Genomic DNA, 25,870 nt, shown 5'->3' on the forward strand with positions numbered 1-25,870 from the left:
AGATGATATTTCAGACAATAAATGAATCAACATTAAATTTCTGACCATAACATCGAGAACACCCAAAACGAGTAATTTGGATAGAAATTTAATGATTCAATATTAGCAAAAGAAACACCACGATCAAATATAATCACCCAGGCGCATATAGGAAAGCATACCAGCCATTTTATCACCCAGTCCAAGTGAAATAGCGAGCTTAGGCATCTGCTTGCGCCAGGCAGAACCAATCACGAGCTTCCGATACAAATCGGCGTCCTCTTTACAGAAAACCGCAAACGTCACCAAGTGCTGCAGAAACGTGTGTACGTCAGGAGTCTTCACATTCTCAATTCCCCCTCTCTGATCCAAACTCTCCTTCCAAGTCTCTGCCATCTCCTTAGCCCGCTGCTTCACTCTCGGCGTCAACAGAGGCCGTGAACTCCCAAGAATGGGATCCGCTACAACAGGAATGAGCGACTCGAGGAGCAACACACAAGCCCAACCCATATCATTCGACCGTTCGCACTTCTCATCCTTCTTGCTAACTGGGAAAGCTTCGGAAATTGCCTCCATAACGAACTTCGCGGGATCAACACAATCAGACAAAGCCAACGGAATCTGAGCACGAAGTTTGTCCAATTCTTTCTTCTTCGTAGTTACGAACATCCAAAATCCTTCAGAATCCATCTTCGTACAAAAAGATCGCAACTTCAAAAGCATACCTTCTTCACTATCATCAAATTCTTCTTCCCCTCTTTTCTGAAAAGCCTTCAGCGCAGCTTCCTTACGTTCTTCAACTTTAACCAGCGCTTGTTCCACATTTCCATCGATCGAAACCTCTCGCTTCACCAGAACATCAACGGTTTCCTTGGTTTTGTGATCTAGGGTTTGGATTTTCTCCTTCAAGGCATCAGATTTCTTCTTGAGATCTTGCTCTAACGAAGAGAAGTGATCAGAAAGCTCCTTCCACAACAGAGTACAGCTTGTCATCAACGAGGTCTGCCTCTGAAAATCATCGAAACTCGTTTGAAACATATCGCCGGGATCAGGAACGGCAAGAGATCCCATAGTTTCTTCGCAATTGAGCAAAGAAGAGGAAAGGAAGATCGAAACCCTAGAAATGGAAGTGAGGTTCTGAAAAAGTAGCTCTCAGAGGAAGAGTGGGTGAGAAAAAGTAAAGTGGGTAAGATGGGGGGAAATGTACGAACTAGCTGACGTGGGAAGCTCTAAAGTCTACATGTGGATTATGGACGGCTGGCTGGTTTAAAAGAGTGCTAAGGTTGTGTTTGGTTACATATTTCGTTGAAAAGTTTTTCTACTGAAATGCGATTCTCCTTTTTTTTTAAATTGTTTGATAGTTTTTTGAGTTGATTTTACTTAGAAATACTAATTTATTTGAAACACCTTGTAAAATTAAATGTGGTTCATTTAGAAATAAGGTAAATAACAAAATTCATACTTGACACACATAATCTTAGCCCTTTGATAAATAGTCCATGTTAAGTGGTGATTCAGAAAAATCACAAAAATGGGGATAAATAACTAAATAGTTTTTTGGAAAATCTTAAAAATAAATACAATTCAACAAAAACACTCTCTATAGACTCATTGTCAAATCCAGAATAAAACTCCAATGAATTATATAACCAAAAACATCCTAATGTACCCACTTGGCTCTTACATATAACTATGCGTGCATGCCTATGTAAGGGTCTTAAATTTGAACCAAAACTAAAAATTAAATCCAGTTTCAGATCGAATACCTAGAATCGTCGAATCAAATCAATTATAATATGGTTACATCATGGATCTGAAATAAATGTTTATAATTGTATTTGATTTGGATGTGAATCTATGTTAATAGCCAACGATTCTAACTAAAAATCCAACCAAATAACTTGATGTAACTTTTTCCTTTTTCTAAAAAGACGTCACTTAAATAGAAACCTTGCACAATTAATCACTTTAATTATCTTATAGAATTATAGTTATACTCTAAGTTTAAAACCCTCTTTTGTTGGGAAAGACCAATAACCTAAGGAATGAGCATCTGTATTTTGTTTTCTGCATAATAAAACAGAATTTAAAACTGGATATTGGAACCAAAAAATAACCGTATACAAAACTCAAATAGGAATTGAAACCGTACTAGAACCGGACAGGTTTGGTACGAAAACCAATTTTCAAAACTGAGACAGGACTTGGTCCAGTTCTAGATCACACTAACACTCCTTAGAACCGAAACTGGAACCGAACCGAATACCTAGTTCTAGAATGATTGACACCCTTATGCCTATGTCTAATTAGTGAGAGGACGGAAGAAGAGTCGTTGGAGAGGATCCCAATCTCTGAGAAAACCTTTTTTTTTTTTTTCATTTTTCTTGTCATGTAGGAGTATGATGAGTCCAAATCCTCTTCAGTAAACGACAATGAGCTTCCAATGGCTAGGAGGGCCCGCCATGCACTCTAACCTATGGATGTTCACTACTGACTCACTGCTTACGGTAAAGAATTGTCATGAGTAAGATCTTCTCCAACTTCTTCCAACCTCTCAAAAGCATACCTGGGGTGGCATGCACTAGGTGTTGGGTTGCATGCATGTGAGAGGTTGGGATGGAATTGGAGAGGATCTAGATCTAAACCTTTCATGCCAGACCAATGGCAAACCTGATTCAGATATTCTCAAGCCGAGGGTAGTTGGAGAAGGACCAACAAGACACAAATAGGAGAGAGAAAGTGAAACACAAGAGAGAAACATGGGTTTCAATCTCTCTCCTGTTTTAATTCTTGCCGGTCCCTCTCTGGCCCACTGGATCTAAATCCTAGCAAAGCACAAGATGGTATTATCAACAGAGTCCACAATGGTTAGAGTAGAAAGCTAGCTTCTCTGTTACTGCTTTGTACCTCATAAGTGTGAAACCTTGAGTGAACTTTGAAAAGAAGATTACTAAATAGGTGGAGGACCAGCCAAGAAAGAGGGAAGGAAAGAAGAAGACGTAGAAGAGAAGCTTGAGATGAGTTAAAACTGAAAGAAAAGGAGAAAAGATTGAGCGCGGGTCCCATGATGAGAAGGCCACGGACATGGACATGAACATGGTAATTTCGTCACCATCTACATTTCTTTGTAAGTCTCAAGTCTACTGATCATGATCAGCCCAACATCATGATACATTGGTCAAAGGTGTTCCTAATCCTTAGATCTGCACTACACAGTATAACACGCTACAGAGGATCCGCATCTGCCCCTCTAATCTGGATCCTGTCCCATGAAAGCATCTCCACAAGGGGATCCATCGTCTATGAAGTGCAGGACCCACCTCTGGTGCATAGGACCCATGGCACGTCAATGGTGGATCCATGTGGGAACTGTCCCAACATGGGAGAGGGCAAAATAAAAAATAAAAAATAAAACAGAAAATGACCATTTGCGTTAGTCCCCTCATTCTAAATTGAGAAACTAAGTTTTCAATTCAAATCTGAACAAAATCTTCCAGAAAGTCTCATAAACCCAAGAATCAGCCCCTCAGATCTGAAAACTTAGGGGCTAAATCAAAATATCTTGAAACGAAAACAATCATGGACGATCAACGGATCTAATTTATAAAATAATAATTACGCTGCCTTTAGACACCCCCTGAGGTGTTGTAAAGATTTTCTAATTTCTATTAAAAAAAACTCGCTGAGCTATATCTGATTTACTGGGAGAGGTAAAGATAGACCTAAAATGACTATTGACAAACTGGTGAGAAAATATATGCATATGGTGGGACTTGATTCTAGCATGACCAAGGACATAATGTTGTGGGGGAGAAAAACCTAAGTAGCTTACACCATATAGGGGATGTTCCTATGATGTGTCTTTGACTACTATTATATCTTCTTCTTTTTTTCCCCCTTCTTTAGGATGAAGGGAAAATAAGGACCCACAAGGGGCAATAAAGGGGGCACTGGACCACACTTACTATGAACTATTAATCTACTTACTATCATGTCAAAAAAGGCGAGATGATGATAGAAGGATCAAACCTTCAAAAGCTATTATACTTCTATTTTTTCTTTTTAATTTAAAATCTATTATCCCACACAAACATCACAAGTCACACAAGATCCTTTAGAATTGAATTTCCCCTAAATAAGGGTCATGGAAAATCAAAATTCACTAATTACCCATAGAAGTAATGTTTTAGACTATTAGTAAATACAGAAATAAATAAGAGGAAAAAAGAACCGACAACATAGCCTTTGCACTTAGACACAAGGACGGGCAAAATGACCATCCCTGCCTCCATGAAAAACAAAAATTCCACTATTAATGCTTTTACATGTGCTCCTATTGGTCCCTGCAAACCCGCACTGGTGCAAGGACCACGTTACCTTTTAAGAAACTCTCCCATAAACAAACATGCTCTTTTTTCTGGTAACACGAAAAATTTAGTGTATAATTCCTAAAAATAGACAACCTTGGCTAATTCATATGCTAAGTCGAACCACACATTTTTGTGAACATGTAGATCAAATTAGTAACGAAAACATAAAGTGGATATGTTGGCAAAATTAGAGCATAGACTAATTTTCCATGCAGTAATCATATAAATGGCTTTCAACCTCAGCAGAAAGACACCCTTCACCCTTTCATATGATTAATTAATTTAATTATTATTTCATTGAGGCTCCATATGGTCCGGTGTGAAGTTAAATAAAAATAAAATAAAATTGAAACAAGCCATGAAACGATTGGCTCAGCCTATCCACACATCCACAAACGCCTTTTTCTCACTTCGTATTCAATTTGATTCTTGCCCTTTCTTGTCTTCCAGACAGCCTTTTCTTCCTTCCGAAAGAACCTTTTGGGTATTATATAGCCTTAAAAATCCTTGATTGGCTGGGTGACTGATTTAAATATTATGCCTCTCACCAGTTCTCTTGTCCCTTCATAGCAATTCCCAAAATTGATTATCGTAATTTCCCTCCATAGAATCTACCTATACTGATTTTTAATGGTGATTTTGGAATGGGACATCACAACCCTTTTGTTGGCAATGGGAGCTTCTGGTTGACATCTTTAAGATCTCACAAACTCCTATAGTGTCCAAGTTTCTTAATATTCAGGTGATGGAACAGCAATTTGTATAGTGCTTCTCTTTTCCCTCATCCAAAAAAAATCACCCAACATAGTCCATTGACGCCTGTTCCTCGAGCAAAAGTAGCCTCGAAATAAATTTGTAGAGGTGATTTCAATGTTCACCATTTGGTCTAATTGTTAGGGGTGATTCAATGATCTCTCAAGAACAGGAAACTAGCCATGGAATCTATTCACATTTCAATGATCCAGATTCGCATTTCCCGACTAAATCAGGAGTAAGGAGAACACGAGCCATTACTAAATCCTGTAATACATTGATTAAGAGTTTACAGAGATCTGCAAAACTAAAACGATTTGCCTCTCAGAATAAAAATCTACAGAATTGAAAATTTCAATCAATAGAAAAACAAGTAATATATCTAGTGGCTTTGCAAAATCTTCTTCTATTGAAGAAAGAGTCCTCTAGCCACATAATTCTGGTTAATAAATTTGGCACAGTGCGAAGTGGAGATCATATAACTGATTCACATACCTACAGGAAGCAAACTTATAGTTCGCACATTCCTGTGCAACTAGCAGAACCACATTCCATGGACTTAAAACACAAAAAATAACTAAATAAATAATGAATATGTTTCAGTGATTCATAAAGGCAGCTAGCCCTGATGCCAAAGTAAGTATCAAATAAAATAAACTACCCTTCTGGGTTTTTCCTTTCAACTACAGGATTGATATTGTAGTTTCAGCACTTGTTTCAGTATAAGCCCGAAAAAAGAACAATCAAAATATGACCTAGTTCCTTTCCAAATGATTCACCAGCACATAAACATAACGCCATCAAATGGCATGATATACTAATATCGTCTAATGACCCACTTGTAAAAAAACTCTCAAATTGGCAGGTGGGGAAAAAAAGTTAATAATCAACCACTGGAAGTGATATTCAGATTCACATGTTGTGAGAGCCACAAGATACCCAAATGTAACCCACCTAGAAACATACAACTGAGATTTAAATAACATAGATGAACAGCCTACCAACCATCTGCTGCAACCATCAGTCACTAATGGTAAGTTGTAACCATGTGAAGATGTTAGCCCAAAATAAATCAAATTAAGGAAAAGAAAAACAATTTAAACATTACCTGCTTTCCCAAAACTATTATGGGGGAAAAAAAAGATTAGGAGGTTTATCATCTCCAGAACAGCAATTTCAAAGATACAGTACCTTACATTGTCATTGAAATTAATTAGATGGCTTCCACTCACTTCGGCTCTCAATCACAGCCCTTTTCCTCGTCTCAAAGTCAACCTTGTCCAGATCAAATGCAGTTCCTAAATACCCATAGAAGATTCTCTTCTTCTCCCCTGTCTTCTCATCCACCTTCACCAGGTTTGGATTTTTTTCATCATCCATGCCCAATTGTGAAGACTGTGCACGAGCCCAGCCTTGACGGCCATGGTTATCCTTCTCAAAGAATTCCGCTAGTCGAATGGCTTCCTTCAGGCCAGACTGGTCACCGGCAAATTTCACCAAGGTAATGCCCAGATGACCATCTTTCCCATACAAGGACTTAGACTTCCCACCGCCAAAACCAAGATCTAGAAGCCAAGAAATATTTGTTAAAGGATAATTCCAGAGTTCCAGGTAGATGGGTTTGACTATGAAACACACTCCCCCTCCCATTTCTTCTTAAAAATAATATTAATAATAAAAAAGGTACCTAATGATCATCACCAAAAGCTTGGGAGTGCCACTGATCAACTAATTATGTCATATTTTTTAATGAGATGGTTTCCAATTGTAACTACAATCCACCACAATTGGAAGCCACTCAAAAGGAACCGTTCTCCCTATAATCCAGAAACTAATAGGTTGGCTCAGACATTAGCAACATAATGAAGAGATAGCAAGATAGATGTTTCAGCAAAAGGGTATATGTTTCCTTAAAAAGTTCAGGAAACTATTCATAATTGACTCAATCCACAAATGAAGCATATAAATAAGACTGCCTTGTTATCTGAGACCACCATATATTATGATGATGTGAGCATCACATGCATCACCTCTGGTTAACAATAAATAATTTGCCAAGAGTCGATAGAAATACATATTCAGACCCTGGGGAGGGGGGAAGAGGCAAATTCAACACTAAACAGCAAGCCAATCACAGAAAACCACAACACTTGAATACTCCAACATGAGTAAAAGTATTGAGGGCCTGAGGCTTCTCCCAGAACTTTGAATTAAGAGCCTAACATTATAACATAATATCCAGGCAAGCAAAGTTAATCTCATTAGAGGAGGTAACAAAACAATCTGCAAATAATTTTGAACTGACTAAACATCAGGCTTCTCTTCAAAAGTACTAATGGAATCCTATAATAGATGGGAAGATGCACGGCAGCAACTAAAACTAAATAAGGCCATGAAATAGTACGCATGTGATCGCCGAAGTACAACCAGAATGGAAAACTAACAGAATTATGAGCAGATTAAGAAAGAAACAAGATAAAATAAGTTCCTAGTTGTCGACAGTTTTTGCCCCTCTCTATAACAATTCAGCTATATGTAACTTCTCTTTTAACTCTGGAATATGCTATTCTAGTCCAACTAGATTTTGTATCCCAATTTCTACATTCCTTGTACGTTTAATGGCCTCTCAATGCTGGCTAAATAGCACAATTCACTATACCCACAACTTATATTGGTTCAGAGTTAAAGCATATACTTGTAAATCAAATATATTATTATGTAAATATACTTGAGTTCTTATCAACAATTATGAACATCTAGATACGTACAAGTACATATATACATGTCTGTATGTATTGCACACTCTCAACACTCTAAAATTTGGTAATTATTTGAATTTGGCACTCTCATGCTTTTTTTCTCTCAATCTACACTTTGAACAGTTAGCACCGCAATAGTAATTTATAGAGTGCAGTTTTGGCCTAGAACAATGCCAGATTCCCAAAGCAATGATAACAGTGAGAGCCATAAAAATCCCTCTTACAATGCAGCATTCACTCGGGATACCCTCTCAGGGGAAGATGAAAAGAAGCAGGGTAGAAGAGATTCAAAATGTGAGACTCCACCAATAATACAGCTTTTGCAAAACCCCTCCCCCCTGCCCCCCCCCCCTCCCCCCTCCCAGGAGGATAGATACTGATCAACCATAGACATCGAATAAACTAACAAGATGGAAAAGGAACCCCCCTCCCCCCACCCTTTGGGTTTGGAATTCAATTACCATTGGTAGTCTCTGTGTGCTCTGTGCTGCCACTTCCAGGAACTTAAATAATTTCTCTGAAAGCCCTTTGAATTAGAATTAGAATTAGCATCATCAAAATTGAGGATGTACTTACAACACATCCTTCCAAAAAAATTTAGGATGAATTGGACAAGGGTTAATTCCTGGAATTCTTTTTTAAGTGAGGATCTATATTGTGACAGCCATCTTGTATCTGTTCGTAAATAATTCTGTGATCACATATCTGATAAATGATTTCAGTCAGTGTATGTACTGCAGATTAGTTTGGGAAATTGGTCTTCAGTAAAAAAATTCTCTTGGTATAGGGCCTCAGAAGAAAAAAAAGTTGGGTTTCCTTAACCCTGGTTTGCATCAAAAGTATAACATAGCTTAATTGGTCTTTTACTAAACATATCCACCTCCTCCTAGTTGACAATCGAAGTACCCAATCCAACAGCAGACAGAAAGTGAAAAAGTAATACCAGACCCAGACCCACTCCCAAAATCTTAATCTACTCCCTTCGCCTAATTCAAACATTTGAATAGAACTAAGGGGAATTTTTCACAGTATTCCCCATTTTGATACTCAGTCCCTATTGCAATGATTGGGACCCACAACTTCTTTTCTCCTTCGGGCAAGTTAATTTGAAAAGACACATCGTGGTTTATTCTGGAACATAGTTCAGATTTTCATGAGACCATTTTGAGCTTTGTTTCATGGCAGTCATAATAACTGCTCAAGAGTAGAAAGCAAACAACACAAACAAAAGACCACAAAACAAAGAAGGAAGAATCATATACGTGAGATTCCTAAAAACCTCATTCACCCATTCTCACGATAAAATCACGAAAATTCCCACCAAGTAGAAAATCAAATTAAAAGTAAAACTTGCACACTAAACTTCAACACATTCTTGAAGTAACTATGCCAGAACAGAGTGAAGTGACAGAGAGCTTTGAGAGAAATTCTGGATGATAAAAAAAACTGCAAACATGTAAATTTGTAAATGATCACCACAGAAAAGATCTGAAACACCTCAAACCGAAGAGATAATTAAATCACTAACTCGAGACAAACAGAATTTCCAAAGCCACAACACTATTCATCTGCAAGGAAGACATTCTAATAAAATGTAGCAGCATGAAAAATAAGTGGAAGGAATCATACCTCTAAGTTTATTCTCCATTGATTTATTTCCCATACCCTCCATCCGGCCATCTTTTCCCCTTCCAGAATTTGTATTGTGAATAATCACCACAGGCGGCCACATGATCAGATCATCCTTGTTAGCTGCTGCTCCATCAGCAGATAATGACTGGTACGCCTTCGAGTTTTCAGGGGGTTTTGCATGGCTCCACCCCATTATAATACACAGGGCCTTGTGCAAGCCAAGGTGATCCACACGCAAGTCAGAATTCTGATAGTTGAATGTGTGCATTATAAGACTATGCGTATCCGGAAAATCTTTAGATGCCCTGTAGTTTCACACACAATGTGCATTGAACAACAAACAATTCAGCCTCCTAACCCTAAATCCACTTTAATAATAACCTATAGCTTGAAAATCTACACAAAGGAATCCATAGAACTGAGAATGAAGAGAAAGGTACCAAACATAAAGCCATAACTTCAATGCTGTAGCTAAGATAATCATTTAGTTTCATCAAGCTTTGAATATGTATACGCATTCAGTGAACTAAAAAGCTTGACCCTCTACAAATAATTGCACCAAGAAATCAGCATGCAAACTATAATGAAGGTAGAAGCATACAATTTTCTAAAAGACCAAACCAGTATCCTAACAAGAAGAAACCTTAAAAAGTGATCCTTGGGAGCTCGGGCTCGCTAGTTATAAAGGAAAAAGAAGGCCTATTAGGTTATCTAACAACAAAATCAGTAATTCTCCTCCATAAGGTACAGATAAATACATTTCCTAATATAATATCAATTCTCATTACAGCAGCAACAATGCAACATGACTCCAGAAGAGAGAACTACAAAGGTCAAGGGCCACTTATAATGAAGAATTATTGATCTCATAATCTATCAAAAATTTATTAATCACATAACCACAAAATGTGACAACACTACAGCTTTTAAAGCTGTAAAAAGAACTAAGATAACTATGATTGACAACCTAACAAAGTGCCAATTATGAGTTAGGCGCTTTAACCATTCAGCCATGGATGCTTAACAGGGATCATCGTACATCATGAATAACCAAATTCCAATTGAAATGAAATCTTTGGGAGGCAATCAGATTCAGCATACCAAACCAAATGGGAAGTTGGACCACCACAATAATTGATGTTCATAGTTCCAGTTGAACAGACTAGTAAAATATTGGAACTGCCTTCTGCAGAAAACCATTGGCCAAGTCAAAGAACACTCACAACATCCAGCTGTACCATCAAACTAGATAACCAGACTGTACAATAAAATCCTTGGGTCCTCAATAAGAATAGAGAACAAAACCCAAAAAATTTAATAGGCCAAGGCAAACGGCAAGTTTTCAACACACAACCACTAAAGTAGGTGAAAATGACAGCATGAATCCATAAGCTCATCTTTACTTGCATACAAACTGTCTTACAGAAACCACTTTCATTTCTAGCTGCTGTTTTACAGTCTGAAAATCCAAAAGCTAGACTAGGTAGTTCATCCGCTATTTATAAACACTTGACCATACATAAAATATAAAAAAGTGGCAGTACTAACTACACTGACTCATAAACATTCTCCATGTAACAAAGTTAAAGATCACAAGCCCTTCAAAGTATACATCATCCTATCCTAAAATGGTTGCCAAGAACTATTTCTTATGACAGGATGAACTCTAGATCCTCTTTGCAAAGTACAGAAGAACTATACACTTTAAAATTTTTACGAAAAACCAAAAACTACACAGCAAACCTCAGAGGGGTGCCATAAAGTTGGAAAACTAGTACAAATTCATTATACAACAGCTCACCCGCTGTAAAATGAATAATACTGCAAGTTTACTTTGAACTATAAAACCAAGGACTAATTCTCAAGTACATAGTTCAAACATGTCCTCTTCAATTGGTACTCATGTTAGGAATAGAATCCATTGTTATGAAGGTTGTGGAGAGATTGCTCACACATATGCAGAGCAAGCAGAAATATTCAAAACCATTAATGTATCTGAATTAATTTAGAAGATACATAACACAATCATGATTCAGATTGAAGGAACTAAAGAGATAGGGGCAGACCTAAAATAACCTTAGGAGAAGTGGTAAGGGAAGAAATGCATAGCTTAGGCCCTGTATCAAGTATGATGTCAAATAGAGCTGATTGGAGAACAAGGATCCCTGTAGCCGACCCCATTTAGTTGGGATAAGGCTGAGTTGTTGTTGTTGTATACATAACATAATGAACTGAATATGACAACTTATCCTAAAGCAAATGTTAAATTCCAGACTGCCCTAACTTAAAACCATAAGCTCCCACAGAGAATGATACGAAGTACCGAAGAACCGAGGACTACAAAAATAGCATGCACTCTATATGCATCTAAATAAAAAAAAATTAAAAAAAATTAAAAAAAATTAAAAAAAAAAAGTAAATCAAAAATCAATCCATGCATCTAATAGAATCAAACCAGATGTAGTTCCCAGATAATGCCCATTCAAACCTGGGTATAGAACTTTTTTCTTTAACACCATGCTGATCTTTGAGCCAGGCAGTGCAGGAAGACATTGCCTGGGCTTTTCAGAAATTAAGATAGCAAGGTAAAAACACATGCATCATTTTTCATGCACCCATACATACCCAGTGTGTGTAGGGGGAGGGGGGGTGGGGGGGAGGAGTAAATCTAAGCCATAAATGGTCACTGAATCCAAGAATATATAAAGAACTATAAACCAGAGCAACTTGGCACAAATTATTGCAGATGACAGCAACAGCCAGTTGTTAGAAGGCACAAATTGCCCAACCTTAACCAACTAAACCAAAGGTGTAAACAAAAAATTGCAACATTCTTCTGCAGTAAGTCAGTAACTATAGTTGTTTTCATCACAGTTTTGCAAAATCCAATTGTTAAAGTGAAAAGGCAACCATTATTGTAGAAATAAATATGCATGTGTGCCGTGCATCTATTTCTCAGACTGAGACATTTAGGCAAGCACCCTCAATCAAAGAAACAACTGATAAAGACCAAGGAAAAAGCCACAAGGGGGTATCTCAGTTGGCAAGGAGGTTATGAGTTCAACTCTCCTTGGGACCTATCTATCCAAAAAAAAAAAAAGACGGACAAAATTTTAAGAAAAACAAACACTGATACCAATGCATATACATTTACCTGTATGCAAATAGCACTGCATATCAGGCTTTTCTGATCTCTTGCCCATAAATTTTGGATTTTAAAAAAGTTAATTAATTTGTAAAGCAAGAAAGAATCAAGGAGAACTGTCAACATTAACCATTGTCACACCGGTAAATACACGTAACTCACAAGACTAATAGCTATATATTCATCTCCATACAAACAAAAGAAAAAAAATCAAAGCAGGCAAGAGAGAGAGAGAGAGAGAGAGAATATTGGGCTACTAGCCAAGAATGTTCACTTCTACACTCAAGCTCAGTGAAAATGAATGTCTCTGCTGCCTAGGCAGGGACAAAAAAAAACAAAATGGTTAAAACCCATACACTAACACTACCCATGCATCCTATTGTCAATAGCCAGGGACCAGAAACTAAATATTGTTGAGAACCAATTAAATTATATTCCCTGCATATCCAATGCCACACAGATCTCAAGCATATAAATTCATTTACAGCAGACAAATAACACACTGGAAAGGGCAGCATCAATATATATAATTTTTTGACGCTGGTCTAGTAAACCTAGGCACACATTTCTGTTTCATTTGTCTTGACAACAACTGTCTAGCTCAGTAGGTGAGATTGTGGCGTGCAAAGCCCACACTCACCACGAGGTCTTGAGTTCGAGTCAATCTTTAAAGCGCCACTTCAACCTTCAACACTTACGACAGAAAAATAAAGTAAGAGAGCTTGCATAGGAGCAGCCCAAAAAGAGCGAATACAGTCAAGAAAAGACTCATCCAACAGCCACAATTTACGAAACTTGAAAAATCTTGGAAAATGATCCAACAATTCCTTCTAAAATCGAGCCTCTCGATCTTTCATTATACCTCAAGAAGTAGAAAGAATTACAACCCTCATTCCATCAAAAATCCTAGGAATTCGTTGATAGTTGGAATAGATTCGTAGACCGGGTCGGCTGATACGCTTTAAAATCTTTCTAAATTAACATTTAGCCTATTCCTTCTATTTCGCAGTGTTAAAACCCTTAAATACATGTAGCTTCAGCTGTTACAATCCCCTCCCCCTTTCTATTTCAGAAGTCAGAAGCCAGGCTCATATCTGAAATGCACAATATAGGCTCAAAGGCCAAAACCGAATTCCCCCGTGGGTTAGGGGAAGTCTATATGGATGTACATGCATGACCACAAAACATCAAAAGCTTCCAAGCATTTTCCAAGAATACCAACAAAAAAGCATACAACACAGACAATAGAACTATATTAAGCAATCTATTGCTCAACAGTTGCATCTAAGAAAAGAACCGTACCACAAAACTCTATAAGTATCAACCTCCATGAAAGGATATCTTAAGCTGAATAAAAAATGTTTCTGATGACTACAGTAAAAAATAGAGACAAAAAATTCCTGCCACCTTAGAATTCTGAAATTCTAAATACTCTAACAATCCAATAAGACCTGAAACACAACTCGAAATTCAACAGAACTACAGGCACCTTAAGATTCCTAAGACAGTGAAGAGGCATGTATCTGCTGAATATCAAACCATCAACTTAGAAATTCAAGCTTCAGAGGGGAAATTGTTAAAACAGAAATAGTTCCAACCAGCACACAACCAACAGAATCGTTCTTCCGAGCATCCTGTAACGAAACATGCAGTTCCAACTAGCATAGACATTCAAATCCTATTTTCTCGATATTTCACACACAAATTCAAATTTATAGCGCCATCAAAACAAAACCTAGAGCCTATTAAGTCACTGGAGACACGCAGTAGGACCCTGAAAAAGCTAAAGCAATCAGCATATTCACTTTGATGCAACTGTCAGAAATCCCAGCCTATTGTATGGAACATTAGGGACACTCAAACAACAGGTAAATTTACCAACTCCTCGCTGAAACAAGTGACAGAACAAAAGTTCAAAAAAAGGAGCTTACTAATATGCAGTGACATCATAATTGGATTCACCAAGGCTCCAGAAATTCAATTACACAACTGTTAATACCTAAATCACTAAAGCCACGCTAAATATGAAATTGAAATGCTTCACAAACACCACTCTTTCTTCCATTTAAGGCCCATTTAATCACATGCAAAAACATAAACAAATTAGCATGTTGACTACCAATCTATTATCAATGAATCATTGATACATAATTCAAGAACGGAAACCTCACAAACACATCAAAAGGTCAGCATTCAATTCAACTTTCTTTCCGGGGAAATCAATCAAATACCACATAAAAAAATATATAAAATTATCTCCTAACAATAAGCTCAGGCATTTCACACAAACTGGAAATAATAATGTCATAGTTTTTTATTATTTCAAGGGGGTTCATATTCATTCACACCCACCCCAAAAAAAAAAAAAATGTCCATAGTCTACACTCTAGAATGTATAGGACACATAATAACTTAGCAGCAATGCAATTCAAAACATCATACCTAAACTAACGAATCCAAAGGCTCTACATTGAAAACTATTAGTTTTTGGCCCAATCTCACATTGTCTTGCTAAAACTAAAGGTAACATCATAAAAAGGTAGAAAAAATATGTACAGAGAGCCACACAAGTCTTCTCCAATGTCATTATATTTCTCACTCTAAACACTGCTTGCCTCAACTACCATTAAAGTCAATATTAAAGAGAGACATATCTCTTCACCAGCTATTTCTTCCATATCATACTTTTGTATCTATGGTAGATCAATGCAAAAAAAAAAAAAATGGCGTGCAAATGCAGCATGTCTAAATAGCACCAACGTCCCAACTCCTGTTGGGGACATCCACCCACCTCCTAAGTTGGTTTTGATGATAACAAACAAATGTGTCATCGAACCACGCTTGTCTCTTAGCCTTTTGTGATAGACCTATATAGCCAAACCTGTCAGACAACTCCTTCAGAAATGCCCTATTAAATAGCTTCAACACTACATTTCCTCCTTATACTTTTGGTTCTTCTCTCATGATGATGGGTGCATTGTTGAGAAATGACATACTATCATAGATAGAATATGTTCCCATTACATGTCAGAGTTTATTACTAGCACCAGACTGATGTTGAGAACAAGGGAGTGAACAAAAATAAGCGACCACACAGCCTAAAACTAAAATTGGCTAGGATAATACAGATTGAACAATCAAACAGCATTACCAGGGTTAGCCAATCGTTGTTCCTCGCTAGAGCTTTACCGAAGCTTCCTAGATGTAATCCAAATTACGAGAACTACTTTGTTTTCATAATTAGCAGCTCTCGCTTCAACAATTTACATCTAGGAAGACAGAGGAACTTCCAAAGTGCAGAAAAATCTAAGAATATTATTTCCCTCAAAATAAATAAGTAAATATTTCCAGCACAGACATCTCTCAATGATCAAATGAAAAAAGACGAACAATATCCGGAATCTAGCTCCCAGAAACAAATAAATCCTATGTATAAGCTAACTCCACCCAATACCCTAGTCACTAAATAGCAAGAACGCTAAACTAAATACCAACTTTTCCTAAAGGGATTTTCTTATGGACACTCCTTAAGGTGTCCAATAATTCGTAAGCTTACTTTTTTTTTACCTTTTTAGTATAACACACTTTTTTTTTCCAATGAAGGTAAAATACTATCATTTCACATGTGTCCTCAAAAAAAATATGCAAGAAAATGAAAACTTCTAATAAAGACATAATGGCAGGTCACTTTCAAATTATTTTTTAAAACATTTTTATACCCCGGACTTAAAGAACTTTCGGGAATAAGACAAGGGGCAATTAAAAGGTGCCAAGTTCTAAATACGCCTACAAAGGTGTCATTTAGAAAGCCCCTTTCCTAAATACACTAAAAGCATTACATTCATGAACTTCAAGTACTCAGCTTATTTTGCTTCTAACCATAAGACACCAACAAAATGACTATCGCCTCACATAAATCCAGCCCATTTCAGAGGCTCCTTCAATTATCTGAGCCTTCCATTCCATAAAACCAGTAATAATTCCATGAGTATCTGTCACTTGTATCACCTTGACTCCTTAAGCTTCTGAAATATATATACAGACCTACCTCATTTAACTGTAAAATTCGATAAATTAGTTGCCTAGGCAGCTGGAAAAAAAATAAAATAAAATAACACATGCAATCATAAAGATAAGTGCATGGACAATTTAAATCACCCCTCCCCCCACACACAACTTCAAATACAAAAAAAATATTTTTCAGAACAACCCAACGAGGTGCCCTTCATAGCACATCCTAAGGTTAACTTGAATACTTGATAACCAATTGCATAGCAGAATTTGCCAGGCCTCCCCCTTACATCCTCCTCTAACATCCGAGAATTCCAGTCGTTCACTTTCAGTAGCTAAGGTAAGTATACATATATTTGATACCATAAACACCAATATTAGAAACTATACAAGAAAAAATAGATAAGCATAACCATATCCCAAGTATATCGAACCTGCCACAAGCAAGGCATTGCAGAGGTCCATGCTTCCCATCCTCCAGATAGTTCTTTCCTTCAGATGCATTCTCATTGATTAACTTTACGCAACGAAGAAACGCCTTCTTCAGAGCATGTGCGTCTACATCAGGATATTTGAGACCCTCCTCAACAACGCCATGCCTGGAAGGTATATCGCCGTAATCCCCTCCAACCCTCATAAGCTTTGAAGACCTCAAACTGAAATCATCCCCTCCCCTGTTAGAGTCCAGAGGATCCCGTCGAAATGGGCTACCTTTCCCAGACAAGTAATCTTCCCGGTCGCCAGAACCGGACGAAAACCCAGTGGAATTTGCATTAGGGTTCCCATACCGCAAGAGCTGATGTCGCTGCCTCGCAACTTCCTCTCTCTCTCTGCCATCCCTTTCGTCCTCGTCTCCATACCTCCTCTTCAGTGAACCTTCCGGTGGCAGCCGCCCATCAAGTCCTAAGGAATTCCAGTGATCAAATTGCCCCCCACCACCACGACCAAATAGCTCATTGCCATCACGACGGAAGCCTCCCTCAGGACTCAACCCACCAGGTGGAAAATGCTTACCAAACCCTAACCCAAGACTGCCCGGTTCACGCCCAAATGCTAAGAACTTCTCAGCAGGCGGAAAGTCTTGATAATCAGGGGGAAGAGCAAAGTAAGACCGAGCGCTACCATCGGCCAACGCGAGGGTTCGCCGCTCAAGCATGTGAAAGCCATAAGCCGGCGGTGGAGGAGGACCAATGCCAGCCGGATCTGGAAACGGAAATTGAGCTCCGGCTACAGTTCCAGCTCCAGCACCAGGTCCGCCTGACGGAAAAGGACCAGGAGCTGATGGAGGGATTGGATCGTGAGGAAGTTTCGATGGGCCAGGAGCTGCTGAATCATCCTTAGAATTCGATGAAGGTTTGGGGGGATTTGAATCACCGGCGGGGCCGGAATTACGATCGGAATTAGTATTCTTACCAGATTCCCACCTGCTTTTCCGGTGAGAAGACGAAGAAGATGACTTATGGGAGGAGCCCTTAAGGTTACTTCCCGTCATCTTCTCTTTATGTTTCACGAAAAGGAATTAGGGTTTTAAGATCAGGGTTTGGAAACAATGGACAGATCGGAAAAAACAGTTCCTGTCTTCTCGCTTAACAAGTACGCATAGAGGAGTAGGCAGAGACTGATGCTGGTGTGGTGAAGAAGAGCTTATATGGCTGGCACTTGGCAACTTTGGCATAAATTGCCTATCAGCTGATGAGGCATAAATTGCCTATCAGCTGATGAGGCATAAATTGCCTATCAGCTGATGAGGTTTGTGGGTCCCGCCGTTACATGTGGACTACAGTAATATTGACTTGGACTTTAGGTTTGTTTTATGGGTCGTTCTATAAGCTGCAAATTGTACTTGGCTGAACATATGTGGTTCACTTATTGGGATTAGACCGGCCAGGCTGAACATGAATGGGGATAATGTACCCTGTTTGGCTGCGTAGTGTATGCTAGTATCTCTATATGTCGGTTTGTCTCTCCTCGCTCCAATAAAGTGATATATTTACCTTCTATTATGAAATAGATAAATATTAGCATAAGTTACTAGTCTCATATGTGTTTTATTACAAAGAAAAATATATTTTATATTAGGGCAAAAGATTACGTGTGCAAGGGCATATATATGTAGAGGGGATTTTTTTATTTCACAAAGGGTTAGGTAGCAATTTCATGCATTCATGTGTGGGCGCAAGGGCAACCCAACTAGACAGCCTTATTTTCCCTTTATATTATATGCGGGAAAGACCCACGAAAATAGGTGTTGTGTCTGATCATGGGAAATGTTGGCACGTGGTGTTTCTCCTCCCGATTAGGTGCACCTTGGACCCGCATAGAAGCCAATGACAAAAAGAGTAAGATGGTCATTTTCCCCTTCCCTGTAAGACCAGTCTCCCATCTACATGTTTTTTAAAAGGCTCATAATGTTTATTATGGGCAAGAGATTGCAACCAGGTTGGTTGGCACCTATCCAAGAAAAAAAAATAATAGGTTGGTTGGCCAATACAAGCACGAGGACCATGGAAAACATGCACAGGGGCACAGAGAGTGGGGGTGATAAGTCCAGGCTTTTTTCCCCCTTTCTATTATATATTTTCTCTCATCTTTATAGCAGTATATACATTCATACTCTCTCTGTCTCCCACACACTCTCATACTAAATGTTCAAACCGAACTAAATCATTGAAAGGTGAACGGTGTCAATTTTATAACCAGAATAAACCATTTAAGGTCATAATGCTCTACCCCTATAGTATGAAGTCCCTAATACCCCTTTAACTGTTCCTCAACACCCAAATGGAAATGTTAATTCCAACCCCCTCCAGCCAACACAACATTTTTTCTTAAATAGATAAAATTTTAACAATATTATTATTATACAATTAAGCAAATAATTAATCAAGATAGCATGCCTTGCTTGAGACAAAAGAAGAGTTTTCCATTTGCCAATTCACACTACATGATTCCAAGAGATAGCTGTATTTTTAGGCAAAGACATAAAAAGATTCGGCAATGGATTTAATACTGAAATATTGGAAAACCATGTTCTTAATAACAAAAGATAAAAATACCCCACCATTAAGAGCAAACTAGTGCACGAGACAACAGCTACCACAGGGTCCAGTTGTGGCAAATGTACCCAGCCTTACCCCAGCTATTATGATTGTTAATTTGCTGCCATAATAAATCTTGACAAATATTCAAAACAAGAAGCAAGTAGTAACATCATGCTTAGAAGCTCTACAAGAAATATGTTACCAAGTAAGAGATGTGTAATAATCTCCAAGGCATTCCTTCCTACCTTAATCCCCTTAAACAAATTTAATTTCCTATAGGCTTTTAGTATTTAAGAGAACTCCTCTATAGCGGCAATAAACTAATACAGTAATAATTTTGTCATAAAAAAAAAAATTTGTACAAAGACTAATAGACCTGTAGTCCTCTACAGTTTCAAGGGATTGTCCATCTCTAGGGACAAACGCAATCAATGTATGGTTAACCCCTCAAGGTAAAACATGAGAAGTAAAGAAAATAATTGATTTCACTTTCCTGCACTTTCTTTCCCTTGAAAACAAACAGAAGTGAAGGAGCCTCATCACCCCCATCAACCGGCTTCTCTCTCTCCCTCTCTCTTACCCACACACACAGATAAGTTATATTTATGATCTCCCAAAAACTACCAAAAGGTAAACAAATCAAAATTGATTCATAACTCAGAATAACAACAATGTTTGAACCTAGATAAAGAAAACATAACTGAGGGCATCCAAAAATTCATCAAACCTATAAAAGAGAAAGCCACTCATTTAATGATCTATAACATATTAGACCCAGAAAAGGTAACAAATATTTGTAACAAGAGAAAACCCCCAAAAATGTAGAAAGCAAGGAAACGGGATAAAAGTTCATCGCTTTTTTGAGACACCAACAGTCTTTCCCCTGCGGCCAGTTGTCTTTGTGTGCTGACCACGAACCCTTAGGCCCCAATAGTGACGGAGACCACGGTGGTTCCTGTCTTGCCAAGAAGCAATGACCACTGTTAACATCTCAAGCTATAGGTGAAGAGTTTGAGAGAGATCAAGAGAAGAATCAAGAATCAGAGTTTGTGTACCAATAGCAGAACAAATAACAGAAATCCATGAATGGACCTACTTATTCACTCATGGTTTGCTAGTATGTCTGTCCGATAAATCATCATTTGCAATTTTCAAACTACATTGTGAATCAAGAATAAAAGAACCACTTATATTCACTACTGATTCAAGATTTCTGGCTTTAAAAAGGATTATTCACACCATTAGCCAATCAGATACAAATGAGCAGAACCTACATGCAAGGATCAGATGTATATTCCTTCAGCAATTTCCATCAGTTTTAAATAACATTTTGCTTTTTTCTTTTCTGTTCCAAGAAAAAAAAAACTTGTTCGACCTGGCTGGCTTTTTATTTCTCTTTTTGCACCAGCATCAGCCAACATCAAATATTGCGAGGCAAGGGGAAAGGTCCAACAAAAAAGGCCAAGTTCAGTCTAACATCGTTAGAGAAGAAGCTACTAGGATTAATGTTTTGCAAATTTTGTTCAATAAGAATAACTCAAAGCATGAAATGTCTATAAGATTTATACTTATATAATGCAAATTCGTGCACTACATTTCCCTCGGTCATATTTGTGTATGGTATAAATTTCATGATATTTCTATGCATATTAATATTTTCCTATATCTATCATGTAGTAAGGTCTTTTATTAGGGTTTTTATGTATATTTTATATTTTAAAATTAAATAATTGTTAGTTTAAATCTTTTCTTCAAAACTTAAAGAAGAGTTCTAGATTAGGTTATGGTCAAATTAGTTAATTTTGGGCCCCAATTTGGATTTTGGACAACAAAACTAGTTAAAACACAATAAAAGCCCTTTACGCTACAATTCTAGCTAGTCTAGGTATTCATACCAGTTCAAGCTTATTCGGAGCATTTCAACCGACACATGTAGGCACTAACGTCAGCTAATGCCAATATTTTTCTTTAATTTTGCCTTGAATACTGACAAAAAATCAAAACTTCCAAACCAAAAGTCCAAATTGAGTGATCCAGAAGTTGTAGGAAAGCATCCCCAGATACTGGACAGTGGTATGAAAATCAGAATCAACTTTAGCTAAACATAGTTTAAAAAATCCATTTGGAAACGGATCTCATAGGGCTAAAAATAAAATCTTACATTATATAATGGGAAAATCAAATAGTTTTCAAACCATCTTTTAATACAAGGATTATGACCATGGAACTAAATCTCAATCAAAACAGAACGAAGTCTTTGAGTTGTCTCAGTTTCAGGGCCTGGCCAAAAACCCAGTGTCTACCATCCCAGGGGTATTTTGGTCATTTTTCAACTACTTTTCCAAAACTTCACGAAAAGGTACATTCATCATATGGGGGCTAAATAAGACCACCAAAATTACAAATTCGATTTCACAGGTCATTTGAAGACACCCATTAATCATTGCAGTGAAAGCCTCCGACAACTAGATGTCTACAACCACCAAATGAGGATTACCCTTTCAAAATTTTCAAAAGAAATAACTAAAAAATAACCAAAATACCCCTTAAAAAGTCGATCAGGTCATGATCAATAACCTTGAAATCCGTCCAAGATTTTTGATTAAGCATATCTCATCATTATAATCCTTGTGTTTGAAAAATAAATTGAAAACGATTTAATTTGTCTATTATTTATGTAAAAAAAAAATTGTCATACAGGACCCACTTTCAAATGAATTTTCCAGCATTCTATTTACAAAAATAGTTTTTTCTTTTTACATCATTGGATAGCACTTGATACAAGCCTTTTAATGAAATCCGAATCACTCAACTTGGATTTACAATTTGAAAAATTATGTATTTTTTTTTTTCAAGCTTTCAAGGTAAAACAAAGAAAAATATAAATATAATAAAATCATTTGGGCTGGGGCAACTCGAAATGCTCAACATGCGTCACTGACCCGCACCAGCACACGCAAATGATGTCAGCCGTTGTCAGTGCCTGTACACGCAGATGACAACACATAATTTGACCCACTTCAAACCATCATGGTGCGATTCAACCATAAATCGGACCAAAAAGTAATATAATGGGTTCTCATGAGTTTTACAGAGTTTTTTTTAAGTCCAAACTGATTTTAAACTCACCAACATCTTTTTAATCCAAATTTTATCCAAAACTCATCTATAAACTCCCCAACATGTTTTTTATTGTTTAAATAAACTTAAATTCATTAAAGCAATTATTTTGATTAGTTCAATGCGTTTTATCCCAATTTTCAAATGTTGATCATAAAAAACCACATCCCATCTGAAACCCAACAGATTTCAATGAGACCAGTTGCAAAGCCTCATTGAGAGGTTTGAGGAAGGCTCTCAACTACTAAACCAAACCTTACCCACATTCAAGGGGTAACCTTTGAAGGCTAGAAACTGAACTCCAAACCTATAACCCAATTTTTCAATGAGGCTAATTCAGAAATTCTTCCATGAGCCTCAGGACCCCAAATTTGGGCATACTTCATCCTCTATAAGGTAAATCCATATTTTGAACTTGTTTAAATAAATGAGAACTTTAAGAACAAATATGGACACCAAAATGAACATAATAAGGGCATAAAAATACAAATTCCTACGCATATGGAACATCTTACTTTCCTTAAGCACAAATTTAGGGAATTTTTTTACTTCTAGTTAAACATTTATGTGCAATCCTTATAAATTATGTAACTATTACAAACAAGTGTTATAATTCTAAAAGTTACACATAGATAGCCTTTAGTTATAAATATCAATTACCCTTTGAGTCCCTACCAACAATTTTATATTACACATTGTAGGAGGAGGTTCATAATAAATGGATCCTATATATCCCTGTTTTGGGCTACAAGCCTACAACTCCCACATTCTGAAATGAAAATTTAATAAAGTAAATTTCCTAAATATTGTAATTCCTGGCTCGGTCCCAATGCAACTTCACAACAAAACAGCTCCCTCCTCTACCCCAAGTCCAAAGAAACGAGATAACAGCCTTCTAGGATTGGCCAATAAATCTTGGGTCAGCCTGTCACTTGGACACTTACAGCATACACATATGCAACTGCAAGAGTACAGGAAAGGATTATCCAAACCACACCATTAGGTGAGTATGCTTAATCCTTGAGTCAACCACACACCCATCCATGTAATCACATTTCATTTTGATAGATACTCATGTAATCCGATTAACTTTGTCCATATTAATACAGAAGAGAGATGCTCTAATAACCAGTAAAAAAATCAAATTGAGCTAAATATGCAAGAAAGAAACACACAATGAACAAGAGTAAAAAAAAAAAAAAAAACACCCGGTAATAAACATGTTGGAGGACTAACAAAACTTAATTCAGTGGGGAGAACGAACCTGATCTTCTTCAACCTCTCAAGATCATCCCTTAGTTTCATGTCCAACGCATTGGAAACAACCTGGGAATACCTACCATCCTTATAATCCTTCTTCCTGTTCAAAAACCAATCAGGGATCTTGAACTGTCGTGGATTTGCAACAATCACCATGAGGTTTTCAAGCTCAACAGCAGATAACTCACCGGCTCTGTGGAAACAGAGTGCCAGAGTTTAGAAATCCCAATACAGAATACAAATTACGAAAAGCTAAGAAACAAAACAGAACAAAGCAAGAACACCCAAGTAAAAGTAATTGATTCAATATACCTACTGCAATTAGAAGCAAGTATCAAATTAGCGTTTTATAATAAAATTTAAGATAAGAGCGCCACTGTAATCCTCTGTTGCTGACTAAAGGCCGCCTGAACCCTACAGAATATCAACTTAATCCCTATAACATCAATAAACCATTGGCCATTGATGGAAGGAAGTGGTCAAAATTAGCTCCATTGAGTTCTCTGATGGATATGTAAGATCAGTAAATGTGAATAAATCAAACATTAAGTAGCTCAAACATTAATCAAAACAACTAATAAATTGAAATCATTTTTTCAACTCCAAGCATAACAGTAATGACACAGAACAACGATAGATCCAAACAAATGTACAATCCAAAACCCAGTAAGGAGACGCCGACTTAATCCTAAAAACCGGAGACCCAATTAGTAAAATCCGAAAGAAATAACATTGGAAAGGAAAAACACCTCTTGGTCATGTCGACGTCGGCTTTCTTGCATACTATGTTAGCAAAACGGCGACCGATACCTTTGATCGAAGTTAGAGCAAACATGATGTTCTGTTTTCCATCGACATTCGTGTTGAGAACACGAAGAATGTGTTGAAAGTCTTCATTCCCAACGAGAGACTACACAATCAGAATATCAAACGAAAGATTAGAGAGACAGGTCACCTCTTTCCCCTTGTTTTTTGGTAGGGGAGAACAAACAAGATGGGATTGAGGCAGTTTTTTGTAGAGTAAAAAATATATAACGGGAAAACTCACCATAGCTGAACGTTAGACGCCTCTCCTTAATCTTCAGTCTTCTCTGCTGGAGGGAAAAATGGAGGAAGGAAAAGAGAAGAGAGAACAGCTCTTTCGGCGACGACGGCTTTAAAGAGTATGAGGACTTGAGAAGTTCCAAAACCCTAATACGAGGAAAAAAAAAAAATTACACTCCCTTCCCCTGTATATTTCAAGTATTACATAACACTCTCCTATGAAGTTTGAAATTACACTCTCTTTCTTTCAAGTTATAGATTCTATCAACTGTACCCTGACCGTGAGTGAGGAACCGTTAAGTATATTACATTTTTTTCATAAATTCCAAAATACCCTTAATCTATAGGAGATGACGAATTTACCTCTAACTTCTTATCGTCTTTTTCCTTGAGAAGAATATGGAGGAAGAAGACGAAGAAGAATAATCATTTGGAAAATGTGCTATGCGGGGAAAGTGACGAAGATCTTTATTTTCGAAATCTCTGTGCTCGTGATGGTAGGCCTAATCTTGGGCTTCGGATTATTCTAGCATGGGCTCCAGAAGAACAACAGCAAGTGCAGCGGTGATAGCTGCCATTCCCCGACCCTGGCGTTCTCTAGCCCTTGCAGTGGCGACAATTGCCAACCACCCCCATTCCCCAATCCAATCCCCAACCCAATCCCGGCAACAGCCGCTGCAGCACCTCCTAATTACAGCCCGCCGAGTCCATAAGTTGTCACTCAAGGCCTCGTTCATCCGCAAACATAGTTCTCTG

General features: G+C 37.6%; 3 protein-coding genes across 3 annotated transcripts in view; all 3 read right to left on the bottom strand.

The window, feature by feature from the left end:
* LOC122091642 (FRIGIDA-like protein 4a) overlaps window positions 1–1,142 on the bottom strand; it is a 4,026-nt gene extending 2,884 nt beyond the window's left edge. The window contains exon 1 of the mRNA XM_042661675.1: window positions 162–1,142. Coding sequence (XP_042517609.1) covers window positions 162–1,050 — 889 coding nt within the window. The 5' untranslated portion in view covers window positions 1,051–1,142. The remainder of the gene's footprint in view (window positions 1–161) is intronic.
* Window positions 1,143–6,159: 5,017 nt separating this feature from the next.
* Window positions 6,160–18,304, bottom strand: LOC122091500. Its single transcript, XM_042661488.1, has 3 exons — window positions 17,084–18,304; window positions 9,491–9,798; window positions 6,160–6,667 (listed from the first exon to the last, which is right to left on the bottom strand). Exons 1-3 carry the CDS (start codon window positions 18,139–18,141, stop codon window positions 6,312–6,314), a joined length of 1,722 nt encoding a protein of 573 aa, XP_042517422.1. The 5' UTR covers window positions 18,142–18,304; the 3' UTR covers window positions 6,160–6,311.
* A 2,017-nt stretch (window positions 18,305–20,321) lies between these two features.
* Window positions 20,322–25,279, bottom strand: LOC122092458 (40S ribosomal protein S18-like). Its single transcript, XM_042662778.1, has 4 exons — window positions 25,119–25,279; window positions 24,820–24,980; window positions 24,075–24,263; window positions 20,322–20,645 (listed from the first exon to the last, which is right to left on the bottom strand). The coding sequence occupies exons 1-4, from the start codon at window positions 25,119–25,121 to the stop codon at window positions 20,540–20,542; spliced, it is 459 nt and encodes a 152-aa protein (XP_042518712.1). The 5' UTR covers window positions 25,122–25,279; the 3' UTR covers window positions 20,322–20,539.
* Window positions 25,280–25,870: the final 591 nt, after the last annotated feature.

The sequence above is a fragment of the Macadamia integrifolia genome, chromosome 10 (genome assembly GCF_013358625.1).
Source record: "Macadamia integrifolia cultivar HAES 741 chromosome 10, SCU_Mint_v3, whole genome shotgun sequence".
In the NCBI taxonomy this organism is placed as follows: Eukaryota; Viridiplantae; Streptophyta; class Magnoliopsida; order Proteales; family Proteaceae; genus Macadamia; species Macadamia integrifolia.

Excerpts from the sequence above, each read along its gene's own strand:
- LOC122092458 (XM_042662778.1), bottom strand. Across the intron at positions 24,264-24,819 it reads GACGTCGACATGACCAAGAG|AGCCGGTGAGTTATCTGCTG; the intron begins GTGTTTTTCCTT and ends CTGTTTCCACAG. Across the intron at positions 20,646-24,074 it reads GAGAGGTTGAAGAAGATCAG|GAACCACCGTGGTCTCCGTC; the intron begins GTTCGTTCTCCC and ends TTGGCAAGACAG.
- LOC122091500 (XM_042661488.1), bottom strand. The coding sequence starts at position 18,141 with ATGACGGGAAGTAACCTTAAGGGCTCCTCCCATAAGTCATCTTCTTCG. Across the intron at positions 9,799-17,083 it reads CAATGCCTTGCTTGTGGCAG|GGCATCTAAAGATTTTCCGG; the intron begins GTTCGATATACT and ends GTGAAACTACAG. Across the intron at positions 6,668-9,490 it reads AATGGAGAATAAACTTAGAG|ATCTTGGTTTTGGCGGTGGG; the intron begins GTATGATTCCTT and ends CTTGGCTTCTAG.